Source organism: Ziziphus jujuba, chromosome 7 (genome assembly GCF_031755915.1).
Source record: "Ziziphus jujuba cultivar Dongzao chromosome 7, ASM3175591v1".
NCBI lineage: Eukaryota > Viridiplantae > Streptophyta > Magnoliopsida > Rosales > Rhamnaceae > Ziziphus > Ziziphus jujuba.
Genome location: NC_083385.1, coordinates 10,621,100 through 10,644,284, shown reverse-complemented (window position 1 = coordinate 10,644,284; position 23,185 = coordinate 10,621,100). Strand labels below are relative to the sequence as shown.

Sequence of the window (23,185 nt, the reverse complement as noted above, 5' to 3'; positions counted from 1 at the left end):
ATTTTGTAGTAGGGCCCTTGGTCACACACTCTCTATAAGACTCTAGTTGGCCCATTGGACTGGAGGACCAACTCTCTTAATAAGCCCAATAACTTATCCATATTTTTCCTAGTATAATTATATTATCAAATTATTATTATTTTATGTGTGTCAAAATTAATGGATAAGTCTGACTTGCAAAGACTATTTAAAGGTCTAGGGCAAGCAAACAATTGATGCCATACGGTATTTTGATATTAGGGTTTTCAGAGATCTGAGAGTGGTTTGAGAGTAGTGTGTCCATAGGCACTACTTTACATTATTTTCTATTTTGCAGGATTAAAGATCTAATTTATCAATGGCTGCGTTTGGAGGTTAGTAAATTATGACTTATGGAATTTATTATGTATATTTAGATCCATAATAAAAAATTCTAACAATTGGTATCAGAGCACATGGTTAATATGCATAGTAAATTTCTTTGGAGTTTATTGCAGTTAGCATGTGAATATTGATCTGTGTTTTTGCCACTATTATCAATGTTCTAGATATATATATATATATATACTCATGGTTGGTTTTTTGTTTGTTCTTAAAAAATAAATAAATAAAAAATAAAAAAATAAAAATAAAATATATATATATATTTTTTTTTGTAAATATCGGGCTTGGTCAAAAAAAAAAAAAACAAAAAAAAAAAAACTGGGTTTTCGGCCATGAATTTCACATACTGATTTTCTGGGTTTTGGACCAAATTAATTTGGGGAAAGAGTTTCCCAAGAATACACGAAACAAAAAGCACCGATTTTGCCTAAAATTTGCTCGAATTTCTTGTGTTTCCATGGGTTTTTTGTTTGTGTTTTGGCCGAAAATAAACCTAGATTGGATGTTTATTTTGAGTTGATTTTGAATCCAATTTGTTTGTGGGAAACGTTGCCCGAGGGAAGAAGAAACTAAAGCCGCCGGAATCGTCGGAAACGGTGGCCGGAACGGTGAGTTTTGGCCGGGTAAGCATAGCGGGTCGCGTGACCCGTTTGGATTGGAACCAGGTCACCCGTGACCCGGTTGGCTGAAGAAGATGAGAGAAACGACGTGTCGTTTGGGGTTACTGCTGACGTCATATGCTGACGTCAGCACGACACGTCGTTTGCTGACGTCAGCAGATGACGTCAGCAGGCCCAAAAAAAAAAAAAAACTTATTTATTTTTATTGATTTTTTTTGTTTATTTATTAATTAATTTAGTGATTCAATTGTTTAATTTATTTATTTATTGTTTGTTTATTTGTTTAATTATCACATTCCAATTTTATTAAAATAAATTAAATATTTGTGATTGGAAAATTGGTTTGTGTGAGCTTACCCAAAGAGGCTTTGTGCCTAGTTGGTATAGTAGTGTGGGATTTTAGGTACTCACCTGTCGTGAGACTTATTTTATCTGCATTATGTGTACCAATGTAATGTATATTGGCATAGTGGATGGGATGTTTTATATTTGCCTATTTCATGAAATTGCCAATATGTTATTTTTCTCCCACTTATTAACCAGGGTCTATGCGGGTAATTAAGCTACCCTGTCGGTAGTTCTAGTTGCTTTGTATGACGCCTGGAATGGCAGTGGAAGTTAATTAAATGCCATGTATTGCAGGTTCTGAGTTGCCCTGTCGATAATTCAGTTCAATGCATTTGATTGCGGTTATTTGATTGACTGTCCCTGGCCCGCGTAAGGGTATCTTTAGTGCTACAAAGACCCTAAGCGATATTTATGTTTGTGTTTTGTGTTGAGGGGCTGGAAAATAGTAATTGAATTGTCTTAAATTTTTAAATGTCTTGTTGTTTACTATTTTTACAGCTAGTAGCACCCCAAATCTTATGCCTATGACTGCCATGATGAAATTGGATGGGACCAATTATCAGAAATGGAAGAAAACCTTAGTTATGAATTTGACCTTCATGAAATTGGATTTGGCTTTGGAGATAGATCCACCAGAGATACCGACTGATGAGAGTACTGCAGCAGCTAAGAAACTTTATGAGGATTGGAAACACTCTAATAAGTGTTGTATGATGATGATGGAGAATTACATGGATGAGGCCATATATGCTAGTATTCCTAAAGTGGATACTGCAAAGGGACTTCTTGAGGAGATAGGAAAGAAGTTTATCAAGTTTGATATGAATGAGACGCATCATTATTTGGACCTATTGAACAATACCAAGTATGATGGTATTAAAGGAGTAAGGGACCATATTATGCTACTTTCTTCTTATTATAATAAGCTGAAGGATCTTAAGATGGACATTGGAGAGGAGTTCTTGACCTATTCTATAATGAGGAGTCTTCCATCACAGTTTGATAATATAAGGTCGAGTTTGAATACTAAGAAAGAAGGTTGTAGTTTGGAGGAATTGACTACTATCCTTGTCAAGGAAGATGATGATATTAAATTAAGTAAGTCTAGGTCTGTTGCTATGGTTTCACATCAGGTAGATAAGTCCAAGAAGTTTTTCCAAAAGAAAGGACAAGGATTCAAGCCAGGACAAGGTTTCAAGCCTGGGCAGGGTTTTAACCCCAATAGGAAGAAGTTTTCTGGTATGAAGCCTAAAGGACCTAGGGATGGTGGTTTTCAGATTAGAGAAAGGAAAGAGTACTTCAATGGAAGATGTGGATACTGCAATAAAATTGGACACAAAAAGATAGACTGTTGGACCTTAAAGGGAAAGCAAGAGAAGAAAGGTAATATTTTAATGATTGAGACCAATATTATCGATGTGCCTATGAATTCTTGGTGGTTAGATACTGGAGCAACAATTCATGTTACTAATTCATTGCAGGGGATGATAAGCCGAAGGGGCCCAACCAATCTTGAGCAGCATGTTTATATGGGAGATAGCTCAAGAGTGAAGGTGGACATTGTGGGAACAATCAAGTTGAAACTTGCCACTGGATATGTTTTGGAGTTGCAAGAAGTTTCTTATGTATCTTCAATAAGAAGAAACTTGTTATCTATTTCTGTTTTGGATAGTCAAGGTTATAGTTTTTTGTTTGGAAATAACAAAGTTGAATTATTTAAGGATGGTAAAGTTGTCGGTTTTGGAACTTTATGTGGCAATTTATATAAGCTTGATTTATTTGATAATGGTCTCAATTTATCTGTTAATTCTATTGTTGCTTCTAAACGCCTAAGAGTTAATGACAATTCCTCAATGTTATGGCATAAACGTTTGGGACATATTTCTAGGCACAGGATGGAAAGGTTAGTGAAGGATGGGATACTTCCTAATCTTGATTTCTCTGATCTGTTGACTTGTGTTGAATGTGTGAAAGGGAAGTTAACTGCCAAGGTAAGAAAGGATAAGTTAGCTAGGTGTGGAGATGTTTTGGAGTTAATCCACACTGACATATGTGGACCTTTTACACCAATTGCTTTGGGTGGTTATAGATATTTTATTACCTTCATTGACGATTACTCTCGTTATGGACATGTTGAGCTTATTCGTGAGAAGTCAGATTCTTTAGTTGCCTTTAAAGAGTTTAAGGTAAAGATGGAGCTTCAAAAGAATAAGAAAATAAAAGCTGTAAGGTCTGATAGAGGTGGTGAGTTTTATGGTAGGTATGATGAAACTGGAAGGAACCCAGGGCCTTTCGCTATTTATTTGCGTGAGTGTGGCATAGATGCGCAATATACGATGCCTGGTACACCTCAGCAAAATGGCATAGCTGAGAGAAGGAATAGAACTTTGTTGGATATGGTGCGGTCTATGTTGGCAAATTCTAGGTTGCCAGATTATTTGTGGGGAGAGGCTTTAAGGACGGCAGCTTATATTTTGAATCAAGTTCCAAGTAAGTCTGTTCCTAAGACACCTTTTGAGTTGTGGTCAGGAAGAAAGCCTAATTTGCATCATTTTCGAATATGGGGTTGCAAAGCTGAAGTAAGGATTTATAATCCCCAAATTAAGAAGTTGGATCCTAAAACCATTAGTGGATATTTTGTTGGCTATTGTATAGGATCTAGGGGTTCAAGATTCTTTTGTCCTTCTCACACCACTAGGATCGTGGAATCAGACAGGGCCATTTATTTTGAAGATGATTTTGGGTTTGGTGATAGTAATGGTCCAAAGGAATCTCAATTTAGAGAAGAAAGTGTTTTCATTCCCAGTATAGTTGTTCCTGATAGAGATATTGTTGATCCAGTAGTTGATGAACCAGTAGTTGGTCAGAATGAACTTGTTGTTGAAGAGCAGGATATTTCAGCTATTGCAGATGCTAATGTACCCTTGAGGAGGTCACAAAGGACTAGGAGATCAGCTATTCCTGATGACTATGAGGTTTACTTGTAGGAGCATGAGTTTGACATAAGTGATGATTAAGATCCAGTCACTTATGAGGAAGCCATAAGCAGTTCAAATTCAAATTTTTGGTTGGATGCAATGGAAGATGAAATGAAATCCATGGCATCAAATGGAGTATGGGATTTGGTTGAGTTACCAGAGGGTAGCAAGCCTATTGGGTGCAAATGGGTCTTTAAGACTAAAAAGGACTCCAATGGTCAAGTGGAGAGGTATAAGGCTAGACTTGTAGCTAAAGGGTTTAGCCAGAAGGAAGGAATTGATTATACAGAGACTTTCTCTCCTGTATCCACAAAGGATTCTTTTAGAATTATTATGGCGATTGTGGCGCATTATGACCTGGAGTTGCATCAGATGGATGTCAGAACTGCTTTTCTGAATGGTGATTTATATGAGGATGTATATATGGTTCAACCAGTTGGTTTCCAACAAACGGGGAATGGTAATTTGGTTTGTAAGCTTAAGAAATCTATTTATGGTCTTAAGCAAGCTTCAAGACAATGGTATCTTAAGTTTGATGAGGTTGTCATCCAAAATGGCTTTAAGGAGAATGTTGTTGATAGATGCATATATATGAAGGTCAGTGGGAGCAGTTTTATATTTCTGGTGTTGTATGTTGATGACATACTTTTGGCTACTAGTGACACTGACCTATTAGCTGAGACAAAGCAGATGTTGTGCAACCATTTTGATATGAAAGATCTTGGTGAGGCTTCTTTTGTTTTGGGCATCAAGATTGTTCGAGATAGGACTAATTATGTAGTGCAATTGTCTCAGAGAGCTTATATTGATAGAATTCTTAAGAGATTTGATATGCATAATTGTTCTCCTGGAAGTGTACCGGTTACGAAAGGTGAAAAGTTTTCTAAGGATCAGTGTCCCAAGAATGATAGAGAAAGGATGGCAATGAAGAATGTTCGCTATTCTTCAGCAGTAGGTAGTTTGATGTATGCTCAAGTTTGTACACGGCCTGATATAGCCTTTGCTGTGGGTGTGCTTGGTAGATTTATGAGCAATCCTGGTCCTATTCATTACCAAGCAGTTAAGAAGGTCTTTAGGTATCTTCAGGGTACTAAAGATCATATGTTGACATATCGTCGCACCAACTCTCTTGAAGTAGTGGGTTATAGTGATGCAGACTATAAAGGTTGTGTGGATGATAAGAAATCTACCACTGGTTATATATTTATCATGGCAGGAGGTGCTGTGTCTTGGCGGAGTGCCAAGCAGTCAGTGACAGCATCCTCGACTATGGAGGCAGAATATGTGGCGTGTTATGAGGCTACCCGTCATGCAGTTTGGCTACGGAATTTTATCCGTGATTTAGGAGTGGTTGACTCCATTGAGAGGCCTATTATGATGTATTGTGATAATACCGCAGCGGTGTCTTTCTCCAATAATTTAAAAGGTACTCCTGGTGCGAAGTACATTGATGTGAAATATTTTGTGGTAAAGGAGAAAGTTGAAGAGGGCCTCATTACTATTGTTCACACGCCGACTTATAGCATGGTGGCAGATCCACTGACCAAGGCTTTACCGGTAGGCATATTTGAGGAGCATGTGTCCCGTATGGGATTGTTAGGCAGTTGAGACTGCTGTGGGTCAGTGGAAGTTTGTTATGTTTTCTGTAGTAATATCCATGTTGAGAATTATTTATTTCTTTGAATATTTTAATACATTGATATATGTGGATCATTATTAATTTATGAGATGATTTATTACACATATTATTGCTCCTTATATTTACAGGCCTGTTGAGACTATTAGTCTATGTATATGTGTATGTTGATCCACAGGTGCCATGGTGAATCTCTACTACCTAGTTTGGGTATATTGTTGTATCCTGTCGATACGCAATGTGCTTGAATGAAATGGTTTTGTGTGTTGGGGGATAACACATGGTTAGGTAAATCTCTACTACCTAGACTGAGTTTATGGCATGCAAAGTGCTCAGTTGAAATGGTAACATGTTTTGGGAGATTTACTGAGAGAATCTCTACTGCCTAGTCTAGTATATTGTTGTGCCCTGTCGGTATACTATATATTTGGATGAAATGGCATTATGGTTCGGGAGATTCTATAGTAAGTGAGTTTGGATTATATGATGATGATTATGCAGTCCAAGTGGGAGAATGTTGAATTAAATTAATATTTGTGGACTTGACATAATCAATTACTCACTTACAGGGCCTATTTATGCCATTAATGGGACTGGCTTATTTTATTATTTTGTAGTAGGGCCCTTGGTCACACACTCTCTATAAGACTCTAGTTGGCCCATTAGACTGGATGACCAACTCTCTTAATAAGCCCAATAACTTATCCATATTTTTCCTAGTATAATTATATTATCAAATTATTATTATTTTATGTGTGTCAAAATTAATGGATAAGTCTGACTTGCAAAGACTATTTAAAGGTCTAGGGCAAGCAAACAATTGATGCCATACGGTATTTTGATATTAGGGTTTTCAGAGATCTGAGAGTGGTTTGAGAGTAGTGTGTCCATAGGCACTACTTTACATTATTTTCTATTTTGCAGGATTAAAGATCTAATTTATCAATGGCTGCGTTTGGAGGTTAGTAAATTATGACTTATGGAATTTATTATGTATATTTAGATCCATAATAAAAAATTCTAACATATTAGACATAACTGTATCCGAAACAACTTCAGAGCTCCGCTTATATAAGCTTTGAGAGCTCAATCACATCCTTTGTAATATTGATTCTGCATCATAATCTCAGAATCAATCTTTCTATCACTTAAAGTACTAATCTCTTGCTTTTAGAATTTTTTGAAGCTCTGTGGGTTTCCATGGCTGCTAAGAGAAAGGGTTGTTTGGGAAATATTGGACCAAGCAGTGGCAGAATGCGGGGGTCAAATATTTCTCCTCCAGTGCATTTCTTCAAGGTGATACTTCGCTCCACCATTGACGACCAAAAACTGAAACTGCCAAAAAAGTTTGGTAGAGAATTCGGCAATGATCTATCTGCAGTTGCCACAATTACAGTTCCCAACGGCCGCACTTGGCAACTGGGTTTGCAAAAAACGGAGGAGGGCAGAGTTTTGTTTGCTGATTGTTGGCAAGAATTTGTGGAATACCTGTCTATAGATTCTGGCTACTTTTTAATATTTGGATACAAAGGATTTTCAAAATTCAATGTCTGTTAGAAATTTTATGGATCTAAATATACATAATAAATTTCATAGATCATAAATTACTAACCTCCAAACGCAGCCATTGATAAATTAGATCTTTAATCCTGCAAAATAGAAACAACGTAAAGTAGTGCCTATGGACACACTACTCTCAAACCACTCTCAGATTTCTGAAAACCCTAATATCAAAATACCGTATGGCATATGTTTGTTTGCTTGCCCTAGACCTTTAAATAGTCTCTGCAAGTCAGACTTAACCATTAATTTTGACACACATAAAATAATAATAATTTGATAATATAATTATACTAGAAAAAATATGGATAAGTCATTGGGCTTATAAAGAGAGTTGGTCCTCCAGTCCAATGGGCCAACTAGAGTCTTATAGAGAGTGTGTGACCAAGGGCCCTACTACAAAATAATAAAATAAGCCAGTCCCATTAATGGCATAAATAGGCCCTGTAAGTGAGTAATTGATTATGCCAAGTCCACAAATATTAATTTAATTCAACATTCTCCCACTTGGACTGCATAATCATCATCATATAATCCAAACTCACTTACTATAGAATCTCCCGAACCATAATGTCATTTCATCCAAATATATAGTATACCGACAGGGCACAACAATATACTAGACTAGGCAGTAGAGATTCTCTCAGTAAATCTCCCAAAACATGTTACCATTTCAACTGAGCACTTTGCATGCCATAAACTCAGTCTAGGTAGTAGAGATTTACCTAACCATGTGCAATCCCCCAACACACAAAACCATTTCATTCAAGCACATTGCGTATCGACAGGATACAACAATATACCCAAACTAGGTAGTAGGGATTCACCATGGCACCTGTGGATCAACATACACATATACATAGATTAGTAGTCTCAACAGGCCTGTAAATATAAGGAGCAATAATATGTGTAATAAATCATCTCATAAATTAATAATGATCCACATACATTAATGTATTAAAATATTCAAAGAAATAAATAATTCTCAACATGGATATTACTACAGAAAACATAACAAACTCCCACTGACCCACAGCAGTCTCAACTGCTTAACAATCCCATACGGGACACATGCTCCTCAAATATGCCTACCGGTAAAGCCTTGGTCAGTGGATCTGCCACCATGCTATAAGTCGGCGTGTGAACAACAGTAATGAGGCCCTCTTCAACTTTCTCCTTTACCACACAATATTTCACATCAATGTACTTCGCACCAGGAGTACCTTTTAAATTATTGGAGAAAGACACCGCTGCAGTATTATCACAATACATCATAATAGGCCTCTCAATGGAGTCAACTACTCCTAAATCACGGATAAAATTCCGTAGCCAAACTGCATGACGGGTAGCCTCATAACACGCCACATATTCTGCCTCCATAGTCGAGGATGCTGTCACTGACTGCTTGGCACTCCGCCAAGACACAGCACCTCCTGCCATGATAAATATATAACCAGTGGTAGATTTCTTATCATCCACACAACCTTTATAGTCTGCATCACTATAACCCACTACTTCAAGAGAGTTGGTGCGACGATATGTCAACATATGATCTTTAGTACCCTGAAGATACCTAAAGACCTTCTTAACTGCTTGGTAATGAATAGGACCAGGATTGCTCATAAATCTACCAAGCACACCCACAGCAAAGGCTATATCAGGCCGTGTACAAACTTGAGCATACATCAAACTACCTACTGCTGAAGAATAGCGAACATTCTTCATTGCCATCCTTTCTCTATCATTCTTGGGGCACTGATCCTTAGAAAACTTTTCACCTTTCGTAACCGGTACACTTCCAGGAGAACAATTATGCATATCAAATCTCTTAAGAATTCTATCAATATAAGCTCTCTGAGACAATTGCAATACATAATTAGTCCTATCTCGAACAATCTTGATGCCCAAAACAAAAGAAGCCTCACCAAGATCTTTCATATCAAAATAGTTGCACAACATCTGCTTTGTCTCAGCTAATAGGTCAGTGTCATTAGTAGCCAAAAGTATGTCATCAACATACAACACCAGAAAAATAAAACTGCTCCCACTGACCTTCATATATATATGCATCTATCAACAACATTCTCCTTAAAGCCATTTTGGATGACAACCTCATCAAACTTAAGATACCATTGTCTTGAAGCTTACTTAAGACCATAAATAGATTTCTTAAGCTTACAAACCAAATTACCATTCCCCGTTTGTTGGAAACCAACTGGTTGAACCATATATACATCCTCATATAAATCACCATTCAGAAAAGCAGTTCTGACATCCTCAAAAGGTGTCTTAGGAACGGACTTACTTGGAACTTGATTCAAAATATAAGCTGCCGTCCTTAAAGCCTCTCCCCACAAATAATCTGGCAACCTAGGATTTGCCAACATAGACCGCACCATATCCAACAAAGTTCTATTCCTTCTCTCAGCTATGCCATTTTGCTAAGGTGTACCAGGCATCGTATATTGCGCATCTATGCCACACTCACGCAAATAAATAGCGAAAGGACCTGGGTTCCTTCCAGTTTCATCATACCTACCATAAAACTCACCACCTCTATCAGACCTTACAACTTTTATCTTCTTATTCTTTTAAAGCTCTATCTTTACCTTAAACTCTTTAAAGGCAACTAAAGAATCTGACTTCTCACGAATAAGCTCAACATGTCCATAACGAGAGTAATCGTCAATGAAGGTAATAAAATATCTATAACCACCCAAAGCAGTTGGTGTGAAAGGTCCACATATGTCAGTGTGGATTAACTCCAAAACATCTCCACATCTAGCTATCTTATCTTTTCTAACCTTAGAAGTTAATTTTCCTTTCAGACATTCAACACAAGTCGATAGATCGGAGAAATCAAGATTAGGAAGTATTCCATTCTTTACTAACCTTTCCATTCTGTGCCTAGAAATATGTCCCAAACGTTTATGCCATAACATTAAAGAATTGTCATTAACTCTTGGGCGTTTGGAAGCAATAATCATTAAAATATTATCTTTCTTCTCTTGCTTTCCCTTTAAATTCCAACACTCTATCTTCTTGTGTCCAACTTCATTGTAGTAGTCACACATTCCATTGAAGTACTCTTTTATTTCTCCTATCTGATAAGCATCATCATACTAAGTATTATTTAAAATGTCCAAATAATAATACTTCTTATTTATATCAAACTTGATAATTTCTTTCCTATCTTTTCAAGAAGTTCCTTTGCAGTATCCACTTTAGGAATACTAACATATACGGCCATCCATGTAATTCTCCATCATCATCATACAGCACTTATTAGAGTGCTTCCAATCCTCATAAAGTTTCTTAGCTGCTACAGTACTCTCATCAGTCGGTATCTCTGGTGGATCTATCTCCAAAGCCAAATCCAATTTCATGAAGGTCAAATTCATAACTAAGGTTTTCTTCCATTTCTGATAATTTATCACATCCAATTTCATCATGACAGTCATAGGCAGAACATTCGGTGTGCTACTAACCGTAAAAATAGTAAACACAACAAAGCATTTAATATATATAAAACAACAACTATTTTCTAGCCCCTTAACACAAACCATAAAATATCAATATCGCTAGGGTCTTTGTAGCACTAAAGATACCCTTACGCGGGCCAGTGACAGTCAACCAAATAACCACAATCAAATGCATTGAACTGAATCACCGACAGGGCAACTCAGAACCTGCAATACATGGCATTTAATTAACTTCTACTGCCATTCCAGGCGTCATACTAAGCAACTAAAACTACCGACAGGGTAGCCTAGTTACCCGTATAGACCCTGGTTAATAAGTGGGAGAAAAATAACATATTGGCAATTTCATGAAATAGGCAAATATAAAACATCCCATCTACTATGCCAACATACATTATATTGGTATACATAATGCAGACAAAATAAGTCTCACGACAGGTGAGTACTTAAAATTCCACACTACTATACTAACTAGGCACAAAGCCTCTTTAGGGAAAGCTAACACAATCCAATTCTCCAAATATAGATATTTAATTTGATTCAATAAATTTAGAATAAAATAATTAAACAAATGAACTAATTACCAATAAACAAATAAATAAATAAAGAAATAACATTTTTTTTAAAATAATAATAAAACAATAGATGAATAAATAATCAACAATAAATAAGTGATAAAATGATATAAAGATATATCAAATAAAATAAAATAAAGGGTTTTTTTTTTATTAACAATAAACAATAGATAAATAAATAAATCATCAACAAATAAATAAATAAATAAATAAATAAATAAAAACAAATATATATTTTTTTTTTTTTAATTTCGGGTTGCTGACGTCAGCAAGCAGGCTGCTGACGTCAGCCTTCTTCTTCCTTCAGCCGGGTCAAGGACGACCCGGTTTCCTGGTTAACGGGTCACACGACCCGCTTCCCCAACCCGGCCGGAAAACCACAAAATGCCCACCGTTTTCTTCAATTCCGGTGTCTATAGATTCCTTTCAGTGTGGAGAATATTATTCATGGATCAATTTGGCCTAAATACCCAGAAATTTTAACACCCAAACATCATGTAATTCGGCCGTCGAACTCCTCTTTTTTTTTTTTTTTTTAATAACCCAAATTAACTCAAAAATATTCCATTCGATCCAAAAAGAAATTCTACAAAGAATCCAGGTCAAAATTCGAACTAAAAAAAAAAAAAAAACAAGGTTTATATACTTTGCACAAATTTGAATTAAAAACCCGATTACCATTCGTTCCAAATAAGTTTTTTTTTTTTTTTTTAAGATTTTCGGATTTAATTAGAAATAATAAACAATATAAAACACAATAAAGAAGAATTTTTTCACCATACCCAGATCTTAATTCGAACTAAAACAAAAAATACATAATTTGCACAAACTCAATATAAACCCGTATTGTACAAAAAAAAGAGAAATTATTCAATAAAATTCCATCCTTAAAATTTGGATCTCCAAACAAGCCGCATATCAATATAACAACAAATTTCAAAATAATTTATTATGTATATTAACCATGCTCTGATACCAATTGTTAGAAATTTTATGGATCTAAATATACATAATAAATTTCATAGATCATAAATTACTAACCTCCAAACGCAGCCATTGATAAATTAGATCTTTAATCCTGCAAAATAGAAACAACGTAAAGTAGTGCCTATGGACACACTACTCTCAAACCACTCTCAGATTTCTGAAAACCCTAATATCAAAATACCATATGGCATATGTTTGTTTGCTTGCCCTAGACTTTTAAATAGTTTCTGCAAGTCAGACTTATCCATTAATTTTGACACACATAAAATAATAATAATTTGATAATATAATTATACTAGAAAAAATATGGATAAGTCATTGGGCTTATAAAGAGAGTTGGTCCTCCAGTCCAATGGGCCAACTAGAGTCTTATAGAGAGTGTGTGACCAAAGGTCCTACTACAAAATAATAAAATAAGCCAGTCCCATTAATGGCATAAATAAGCCCTGTAAGTGAGTAATTGATTATGCCAAGTCCACAAATATTAATTTAATTCAACAATGTCTGCATATTTGGTAAGACTCTTAGAAGACTGATTACCCATGGATTAATGCTCCAAGCAGTCATGTTAAGCCTCCTCACTGTGACAAGGATTCTGCAGAAAAAGTTGAAGATGATGATGATGATGATGTTGATGAACTAATGTTTGTTAGTCGTCGCTTTGGATCTAAGAATTCCAAACAAAGGAAGAGAGCAATCCATGCAGCAAGAAGTTGCAAACCTACACGTCCTTCTTTCATGATCAGTCTCTTGCAAACGAGAACAAAAAAGTATCTGCGTGTGCCTGTGGAATTTGCGAAAAAGTACATGCGGAGTTGTTCAAAGTTGGAGACTTGAAGCGATTAACGGGAAACCATGGAATATTAGATTGAATCGTTATGGCAGTTCGCACCTACTATCCAAAGAATGGCGTGGATTTGTGAGGGATAACAATTTGAAGAAAGGTGACGCGTGTGTTTTTGAGCTGATCAAGGATATTCTGTTGAAAGTTTCAATATATTATGCGGATCCAGCAAAGAAATGCTTCAAGTAATGTAACTTAGTTTACGTCAAAGGAATACTAGTAAGCTAGATAATCTAATCTTCTTCTTTTTTTTTTTTTTCTTTATGGCCCACCTAAACGGGTCTCGAAGTACCATATGAAACTCACTAATGTTGCTAAGAGGATTTTGATGGCTTTGGCTCATCGGCTGCTGAATCTTAGACTTCTTATTGTGATCAGTTTCCATGAGTGGTAATTTGTCCATGGCTAATATTGTACTGGAATTGTAAGTTTCTACTCGGTCTGAGATATTTTTTGGTATATTCCTACTTTGTCTGAGTTGTTAAGAGTTTATTAAAGGATTTGACATTTGAAAATATTTATCAATTTGTGGATGTCCACCTGGCATTGTGTGGTCTTCTGTTGATGACCTCTTACTCTTACTGAGCAAAAAACGTGGATAGTTGGTGTAAGCTTTTGATTGCCCTATCACGGAACTGTTTTGACGTTCGGGCTTTCGGAATGCATGTCTTCCGGGTGGCCAAGAAAGAATTAAGAGATGCCTCTCAAATACGATTTTGACGTGCGATCTTTCACTTGCACATTGCGAGTATGGTTTTGGCAATGACGATCAAAGTCATCGCGCAATGGGAGAGCAGGCCCAATCCTCAACCTTCTCTGGGATGTAAAATTAATGAACCAGAGGGGAGGCCTTTGGATTTCACAGCCCATGGGCCAATAAAGAAAGCTTGAAAAAGCAAAATATCTGAATTAAAGCTGTATATTTTATTTTCACCCAAAAAAAAAAAATGCTGTATATTTTATCTATGGCTATGGTCCAAAAAACCATTCATCAAAAAAAAAAAAAAAAAAAAGTATGGTCCAAAAAGGCCAAAAAGAAACTTATGGTCCAAAAAAGCAAAAAAGAAACTGGCAATAAATGATGATCACGTCTGGGGTGGACCAGCAATTTTACAATATATTTATTATCATTTCAAGGAAATAGTATGCACGAATCTTCCTGAACATTTACATTTTACAAGACATTAGAGAAAGGAAAGTGATATATATAGATATGTATCTATATTAATATTACAAAAGAGAAAGCAAACCAAATTTATTTTAAAAGATGTGAGGAATTATATAATGAAGACAGCGACATATATATATATATATATATATATAATGGAGAAAGACTCGTCAGGTCAGCTTTAAATCTAAAGAGGAGAGAAATAAATAAGTGGAAAAGAGACCACTACTGCTCAATTCCTAATTGGAATTTCATAATATGACTTGATATATTGGTAGCCAAGTTACAAACTCTTCCTTGATCAATTTTAAGACAAATTTTATTCAATAATATGTACGGTGCGTTGGAATTCCAGTTTTTGTTTGGTCTTTGCTGGTTTGTAGCATTTATACATCATTATCACAGAGAGTTAATAGTTGCCGCAAGGCAGAAGAAGACTATCCAGAGACAACCTTCTACATTCTTATCGCCATCGCTGTTTTTTGTTGTTTAAAACATTATCTTTTTATCTTAGAGAAATACATATATAATAATTAAATATCTTGGATGGATAATTATGAAAATTGACACGTGTGCTAGAGCTAGACTTTCATTATCCTAGTTGCAGCAAACCGTCGCCGTTCGTTTTATCCTACTTTTGTCTTCTTTATGACCTTTTAGAATTTAGAATCGATTAGTCATTGAATTCTCATCGTTTACGGGTTGGGTCTTTTTGCTTCTTTTTCTGTTTCCTTATCTCGTAGAACCAGAATGTCCCGACAAAATTCCTGATTAGCTTAAACGTAAGCAGCATCTGATAGTTTATCAAAAGGGGCACGTATTTGCTAATATTAACAGCATGCCATTTCCATTTTGCAACCGTTTGTTTACCTCTAGATCATTAGTCTCGGAAACAATGTGTAGACCAAACCAAACAACTTGTATTATATACATGGTCCCTAGAAAATCAATAAAACATATCAGAGATGTTTGTTTTCGTTTCTGACATGAACCTAGATCATTATTACCCAAAAAAAAAAAAAAAAAAAAAAGACATGAACCTAGATCATTATGTTGGCCAGGTTCAACCGATTCTATTGAATTTAACCACTTTAATATTCACAGTCGTTGTTTTTGTTTCCTTATATTCAAATCTAGAGTAGTACCTTATTTTTTGTGTCTTTTAGTTTGAACTTGGCCAGTATTGTGTATATGGTTCATAATGCCACCTTTATTGATAGACAACTGCCAAAATTTGTAAGACTCGAAAACATAATTTTTGGCTAAATCATGGGACAGGGATTATGATTAGTGACTTGAGGTGATGAAAAGCCTCAAGCATCTGCATTGTTATACTATATATATATATATATATATATATATATATATATATATATATATATAATAATAATAAATACTATATATAGATATGTATAATAATAAATACTACCTATAGCTTTGGACTATTGAAATATATAACACAAAAGTAAAAATAATATTAATCATGAATAAAAGAGAAAATATTTCATACGTATTGAAATGTACATATTCTACGAATTCATTTAATGTCTCCATGAATACTGCAAATAGATGGTTTAATTAATTGTGAAAACAAAGGAAAGAAGATGAATACCCTACCCACAACATTAGACATGGGGTTTTTATGTAATTCTGTATAATAGCTCGTGCATATGTCAGCATGAAAAAAGTCTCTACAGCATTAAGTTTCCTACTTTATATGTTGATCAATAAATTAATAATAATGCATGCAGGTCCAAAAAGAGTAAAATATTACTGTTTGCTTTATTAATGAAGAGTCAAATAAGGCAACTTGCAAAGTGCGGTGCAAATTAATTCAATTCTTTTCTACTTGACCTCGACATGACACATTATCAAATGGATGATTAGTGAGTGTTATGGTAATTAAACAGCCGAGGACCTTTAAGACTTTCTTCTTTTTAATGATGGGACCTAACAAATTAAACTGACAATAATGTGTTGTTATAATATAAGGATTCCACTCCAAAAAATCAAACACCAAATGTACATATAAGACGATTAAAAAGCATGTTAATTTTATTCAAAGCAAGAAGTTAATTCTTTGGTAAGATAATTTTTGTTTCACATTGACGTCCGTTGATCTGTTAGATGGTGAATGTTTCCTAAACTACAACAATTATTTTTGAAAAGTAATGGCACTCCAAATGCTCAAAAAGAGCAAATAATTTTTGTGTTACTCTCTCGCTTCTTTCTTTTTTTTTTTTTTTTTTTTTTTATATGAATGAATGATAAAAATTAAATAAAGAATATTTTTCTTATCTTTCAATCATAGAAATCATTATTATTCTAGAGAAGATTGCATATACTATGAATAATTCAATGTTCCAAAATATATAAAGCCTTAAAAATTGTTTCATTTTCAATAATAAATACATTTCTATTTTAAAGTCGTATTCTTTCACGGAAACATATTTTTTATTTTTAAAAATAAAAATTTAATTTGTTTTAAATAATTGGCAATAAAAAAAAAGTAGTATTTAAAATTTCTATTCACATGTATGTTTTGCTACAAAAGGGATAAACCAGTAAACATTTGCTTTTTTAGACGATAATTTTGAATTTGCATTTATTATTAAAAAAAAAAAAAAAAAAACAAAACAAAAGATGTATGCATACAAAATGGCAGATATGTGAATATATATATATATATATATGGGTTTTCTATAATATGGATACTTACATTTAGAAGTAGCTAATATCCACACATGATAAACTCTATTCCATTATACCTGAATATTAGCGTCATAAAAAATATTTATGTATATAAATTTATACGTGTACATATACATATATATATATATATATATATATATATAAAGTTTTGTATAGATAGTTTGTGATTATTTATACACAAACAAAAAGAAAGTACTGTAAATAAATTTAAGATGACCAGTTAATGATTATGAACCGTTACATAATTGTTAAATTTCTTTATAAAAAAATGACGTAAAGGAAATGGCGTATATTGGAATTGATCTTTCATAAGCAGATGTCAACATGTTCTCCACATCTTGTACTAAAATTGAAGTAATAATTTAATTCAGACTGATGTGTGGACTGTCAGTTGGAATCAAAAGCTATGGCAATGCAAGGAATCAAAGTGAAGAATATGCGTACCACTAAAACATGATCCCTGTGATGATTACTATTGGTTTCCTTAATTTCCTCTTCTTCCAAAAAACCTCCTACATATAAATATAAGAATATGTGTACCACATGTTATGGCATTTCCCATTTTACAATTTATTTACAATCCCACCCCCGAAAAAGGACAAGAATCAAAGAGATTATACTTTGCTATTTTCTATCTGCCTTTTATATATTTTTTACTCTATAAAATGTGAATGTACCCTCACTTCCTCTCAAAAACTATCTTCACCTTACTGCCAACCACAAGAATTCATTCAGCCATTTAAGGGTTAAGAGAGAGAGAGAGAGAGAGAGAGAATGCAATTCTCTTATTGTGTAGAGGAGAAGAAGGCGTGCGTGCGTTGGGTAGAGAATTACTTTGGGGACTGTCTGTGCAACGTCAAGGATGAGTTTTCATTTGCTTTTGGTTTGATAAGCTTAGTCTGTTGGGGTGTGGCTGAGATTCCACAGATTATCACCAACTTCTTCACAAAGTCCAGTCATGGAGTCTCTCTTGCTTTCCTCCTCACTTGGATCGCCGGGTGAGTTTTCTTAAAACCACTCCACTTTCTCCAATCCTGAAACAGAAACTGAGAGATTTTAATAATAATAATAATAATATATATTTATATATTTTTGATAATTTAATGTAGTTTTTATTTATTTATTTTTGTTATTGGTTTTGTTGATTTGCAGAGATGTTTTTAATATGGTTGGTTGTCTTCTGGAACCAGCAACGGTAAGTGTGAAGCTGTGGAAACTAAAAGCCATAGTTTTGTTGTCTGGTAGCCACACCATACGGTGGTCCAGACACACCGAACCTCAGTCCTCAAGATTGGGTGGCTCTGTTCCACCGCCCTATCAAATTTTTCTGCTATCAACTAGAAACATCTCCGTTTTTTTATTTTTATTTTTCCTTTGAATTAGTAAATTTGTTTTACCATATTAATATTTTATGTTTTTGGATGCAGCTACCGACCCAGTACTATACAGCTTTGGTAATTGCACTTTCTTTGCTTGCTACATCTCATTCGTCATCGTAAACTGTCTTATTGTATTTCATTAAAAAAGCCAATGTTATTTTTAAATCTTGGATCTTGGTGTAATAATGGGCCAAGTTTTAAGTACAAAAATCTCGGCCTGGCCCAACCAAGGGATGGGTTTTGATACACCTGAATCAAACATTATAAATTGGGCCAAGGTCTGTAAATAATATATATATATATATTTTTTTTTGGGGCTCTTGACACACAGCTATACACAATCAGTACCGTGGTGTTGGTGATACAGAGCGTGTATTATGACCATTTCTCTAAATGGTGGAAACGCCGGCAGATTTCTGCTAACCAAGAGGTACACTAGTTCTTCCGATCAAACAATTAAAACTTTTACTAATTAGCAACCATTTTTGTATTTGCTATTTTAAAGTGGAGACTAATGAATTAATGTTTATATTATAAATACAAGACCGAGGAACAGAAAAAATCCTTGAAACCCAAGTCAGTTAATTCAGGTATTCCAATACCAAACGCTTCACCAAAAGCTACTTCTAAAAGGGAATTCTACTACACGTACGTATATGTTGATGTTCTTCCACTGCTCAAGCAACTTTGAAACTTAGTTTTGTATAAGTATGAAATTTTATGAAAAATGTGTATGACTGAAATCGAAACAGGTCTGCGAGATCACTAGCAGGAAGTGGTACACCACCATTTCGATCGTATATGAGGGCAGCTAGAAGTGGCCCTTCAACATTGACAATTGACAGCGACTCTTCTTCTGAGGATGAGGCTTCAGCTTCACTACTTCAATCCAAGAAATATATTAGCCAGCCCCGCCCAATCCCAAAATCTGTAGGCCATAGAAATCTACCATCAAACTATTATTTACCCTAAAAATTGGTTCATCTATATGTAAAATAATTATGTACTGTAATTTCAGGTAGGACGTGGAGCATTTTTAGCTGCATCAGTGAATTTGCCCCTGCGGGGCAATGCTTTGGCTCAATTATATGTGGGAATTACTGGGAGGAAGCTCTTACATGTATGATATATAATATATATACATATATTATATATGATTATTTTATTTTTTATGATTCAATATAAGAGGGCTTAATTAACTTGGAAAGAGATTCATATAGCAGGAACTGAGAATTGAGAGCACTAGTACAGTGTATGGACAATGGTTGGGATGGATGATGGCTGCAATATACATGGGCGGTCGATTGCCACAGATATGGTTAAATGTAAGTAAGTTATATGGTCAAATCTCAAGTTTATATAATTATGTGTCATTAAGATTGCCAGCTGACTTCTAATTAACAAAGTTGTTCATCATATTCGACAGATTAAAAGGGGGAGTGTGGAGGTACTACTCCTTTCTTGGATTTGTAGTACATATAATTCGATGTTAATTCATCAAAATTTAATGATCAAATTTTCAAATATACATAACTTTTAAAGTTTTTTTCTTTCCGGTTTGTTCAGGGCTTGAATCCTCTCATGTTCATATTTGCACTGGTAGCAAATGTAACTTATGTGTTAAGGTTCAATTCTCTCTCTGTCTCTATTTCAAGCTCTCTTTTTCCTTGTTTAGAAAATAAATTATATGGAAAACTTTATTATTTATGCCATTATTTGTAATTATTGTAATACAATTAAAAACCCTGAATGTTCTTTATTTGAATGCAGTATTCTTGTTTCTTTATTTGAATGCAGTATTCTTGTTAGAACCACAGAATGGGGAAAAATCAAAGCTAATTTGCCATGGCTGCTGGATGCTATTGTCTGTGTGGCATTGGACCTATTTGTATCCTTATTGTGCTAATCTTATTGATTTCAGGCTAAAATGAATACAATCCTCTATCTTAATTTCAGACTAATCTTAATTTTCCAATCCTCTATTTTGTATGGTAGGTTCCTAATTAATTAGTGCACCTTAACCAACATAATTAAAGATCATATTGCAGTACATTTATTACAGGCATTTCAGAAGGAATACAAACAATGGAGAAGACTATGGGGACTACGTGGAAGCAAGCAAAACAATTGTCTCTTAGATTGTTCACTGTATTTTGACAATTAATTTATAGTTGATGGGCACAGAGTCTAGAACTTGTTTCCATTGTACTGCCGACGTCTGATATCACGGTCTAGATTAATACTGTGTTTTTTTTTTTTTTTTTTCCTAGTTTATATGATAAATTAGCAACATATAGTGGCAGCTATATGTATCAACACTGTTACTGGGGTCAGGCGGAGTTACAAATTGTATTTTTGAACATTGAAAAGCTAAAAGGGGCATCCACCAATTTTGGTGAGCAATGAAATATGCCTTTTCCCTTTCAAATTTTTTTTATCTACCCATCTGTTCCCATTTTGCCCTTAATAAAAATAAAAACATTACTTTTGTCTTTCCTCCTTCCCGAGAAGCACAATCCTTGCAATGCTTTCCTTCCTTCCTTCTTCCCAAACCCACACACAATCCCATTGAACTTTAAAAATAAAAAGCTAATGAAAATTGTAATTGATTTCTCTTGAAAGCCAAGAAAGAGTGGCACGGGAGCTCAAGAATTTACCAATTTTTGGAACTGAGCACACTTTTTTAATATGCTAAGTTCAAAGTCAGAGGAGGATATGGATGATGAATAGGAGAATAGGTATCAGATCCGACTTAGCAATGAGATTGTACTTGAGGGCCACACTAAGGTAATGTTTTTCTTCTCTGCAATAACTTTGTTGTTTCTACATTCTAGGGAAAAAAAAAAAAAAAAATTACTTTGTTCTTCATATTTGATAGGTGTGCATTCTTTAGAAAAAAGAAAGATTTTTATGTAGTTTTTTCTAATAAAATTAAAACTCATACTTCAGAGGAAAAAAATAAATAAATAAATTCCTAATAGCTATGCAACTACGACATTTAAATTTTTGAATAAATATCCGATTCAAGTGAGAAATTACAGATATTTAAAGAGACATAAAAAAAAAATATAGCCGAAATCGCCATGGTTCAGACAAATCATTTCTCGCCTAAGCTTTGTTCGCCGTTCTCTCTCACTTTCTCTTCCTCTTTTTTTGTGCTCCTTTCAAGTTCAGAGGAAAAATGGAATGCCCTTTCAGTAATTTTCCCTCTTGCTTTATATATTTCAAAAGGTTAATTTGAAAATATTGAAAAATTAAAGGGTTTAATAAAAAAATTTAGAACGGAGTGGGCAAAAATCTTTAGTGGCCTTTCAAAAGGGATATTGGGCCAAATTTCTCAAGCTAAAATTGTAATAAGTCCATGGGCTGAGCGATTCGTATTTTTAAAACCCATATAATTTGGCAAATGTTAGAAATGGGCTTAATTGTAGTGGACGTCAATCTTTACAATCCACTAAATATAACCAGAAACTTAAAGAGAAACCTTTTAAATTGTTTTTTTGTTTTTTTTTTTTTTTTTCTTTCTTTGGTGAAGAGAAAGCTGAGCAGCCATAAATGGTACAAAAGAAGACCGTCCCCTAACTACTAACCTGTCTTTTCAATGAAATCCATCCATCAAAGTTCTATTTATCACTTTATCCAAAACAAAATAATAATAATTCTTTTTATAATATTGTCCAAGGCTCTAAGCAAATATATATATATATATATATATATATATTCTACCTATAATACAAGTAGGTTTAGGGTTTAGGTTGCCAAACACTAGTAAAAACCCCCTGGCTTGAGTTGAAGATTTGTTGCTGAAACTCCACCATCTCTTTGTTGCTTAAATTCCACCATCTCAATTTTACAGAAAAATACTTATATTTAAGTAGCCACACGAACTGCACCATATAATAAAAGGCGTGTGCACCAAGTCCGTACTATATATGATGCAAAATCGCCAACCAATGCAAATTCGTATAGAAAACATTCATAACAATGCGTTAACAAAATGGAAAACTCTGAAAAACAAAAGTGACAAATAAGCCTTTTCTCAATTTTTATTTTGTTTGATAAGGATAAATTAAATTAGCCAAGTTATTCAAGATCTAAGGGAGAGTGCATACAAAGCCAAAGGTTGACCGAATCATCAAAGATCAATTAGGGGGTCAAAGTCTCAACATCACTGATCAACAAAGCAGGATTCTCTATCTCTAACATCAGGATAAATCAATCACGATTCGAGATTATAAAATAATATTTATTTGAATATTATTAATATACCAAATATTTGCGTTAATAATATAATTTATTTATATGCCAAAAAGTTCAACTTTCTTTATGAGCTATTCACACAACCTATCCAAGCTAGGCTTGCTTGATTTACCGTTCAAGTAGTGGTTTTTTATTGATTGGTCGTATTCGAAGAAATCACGTCAATAAGACTGTTGGTAGTCTATTGACAACATTAACTGCTAGTCAGTCTATTTACACCACCAATTGTAGCGTACAAATTGCTGGAAACATGGAACTTGAGGGAAGATTGCA

At 34.4% G+C, this 23,185-nt stretch overlaps 1 protein-coding gene across 4 annotated transcripts; it reads left to right on the top strand.

The window, feature by feature from the left end:
• Window positions 1-17,763: 17,763 nt before the first annotated feature.
• On the top strand, window positions 17,764-21,153 carry LOC107424824 (probable vacuolar amino acid transporter YPQ1). Of its 4 annotated transcripts, none has more exons than XM_060819220.1 (12): window positions 17,786-18,271; window positions 18,426-18,468; window positions 18,701-18,727; window positions 18,984-19,082; window positions 19,197-19,300; window positions 19,405-19,582; window positions 19,671-19,772; window positions 19,873-19,977; window positions 20,079-20,099; window positions 20,219-20,277; window positions 20,450-20,540; window positions 20,689-21,153. In XM_060819220.1, the coding sequence occupies exons 1-12, from the start codon at window positions 18,048-18,050 to the stop codon at window positions 20,788-20,790; spliced, it is 1,155 nt and encodes a 384-aa protein (XP_060675203.1). In that variant the 5' UTR covers window positions 17,786-18,047; the 3' UTR covers window positions 20,791-21,153. The 4 variants fall into 4 exon arrangements, with proteins under 4 accessions (XP_060675205.1, XP_060675206.1, XP_060675203.1 ...); XM_060819221.1 differs by having other exon boundaries at window positions 17,803-18,271; window positions 19,876-19,977; XM_060819222.1 differs by lacking the exons at window positions 20,450-20,540; window positions 20,689-21,153 and having other exon boundaries at window positions 17,764-18,271; window positions 20,059-20,099; window positions 20,219-20,244.
• The last annotated feature ends 2,032 nt before the right edge of the window (window positions 21,154-23,185 follow it).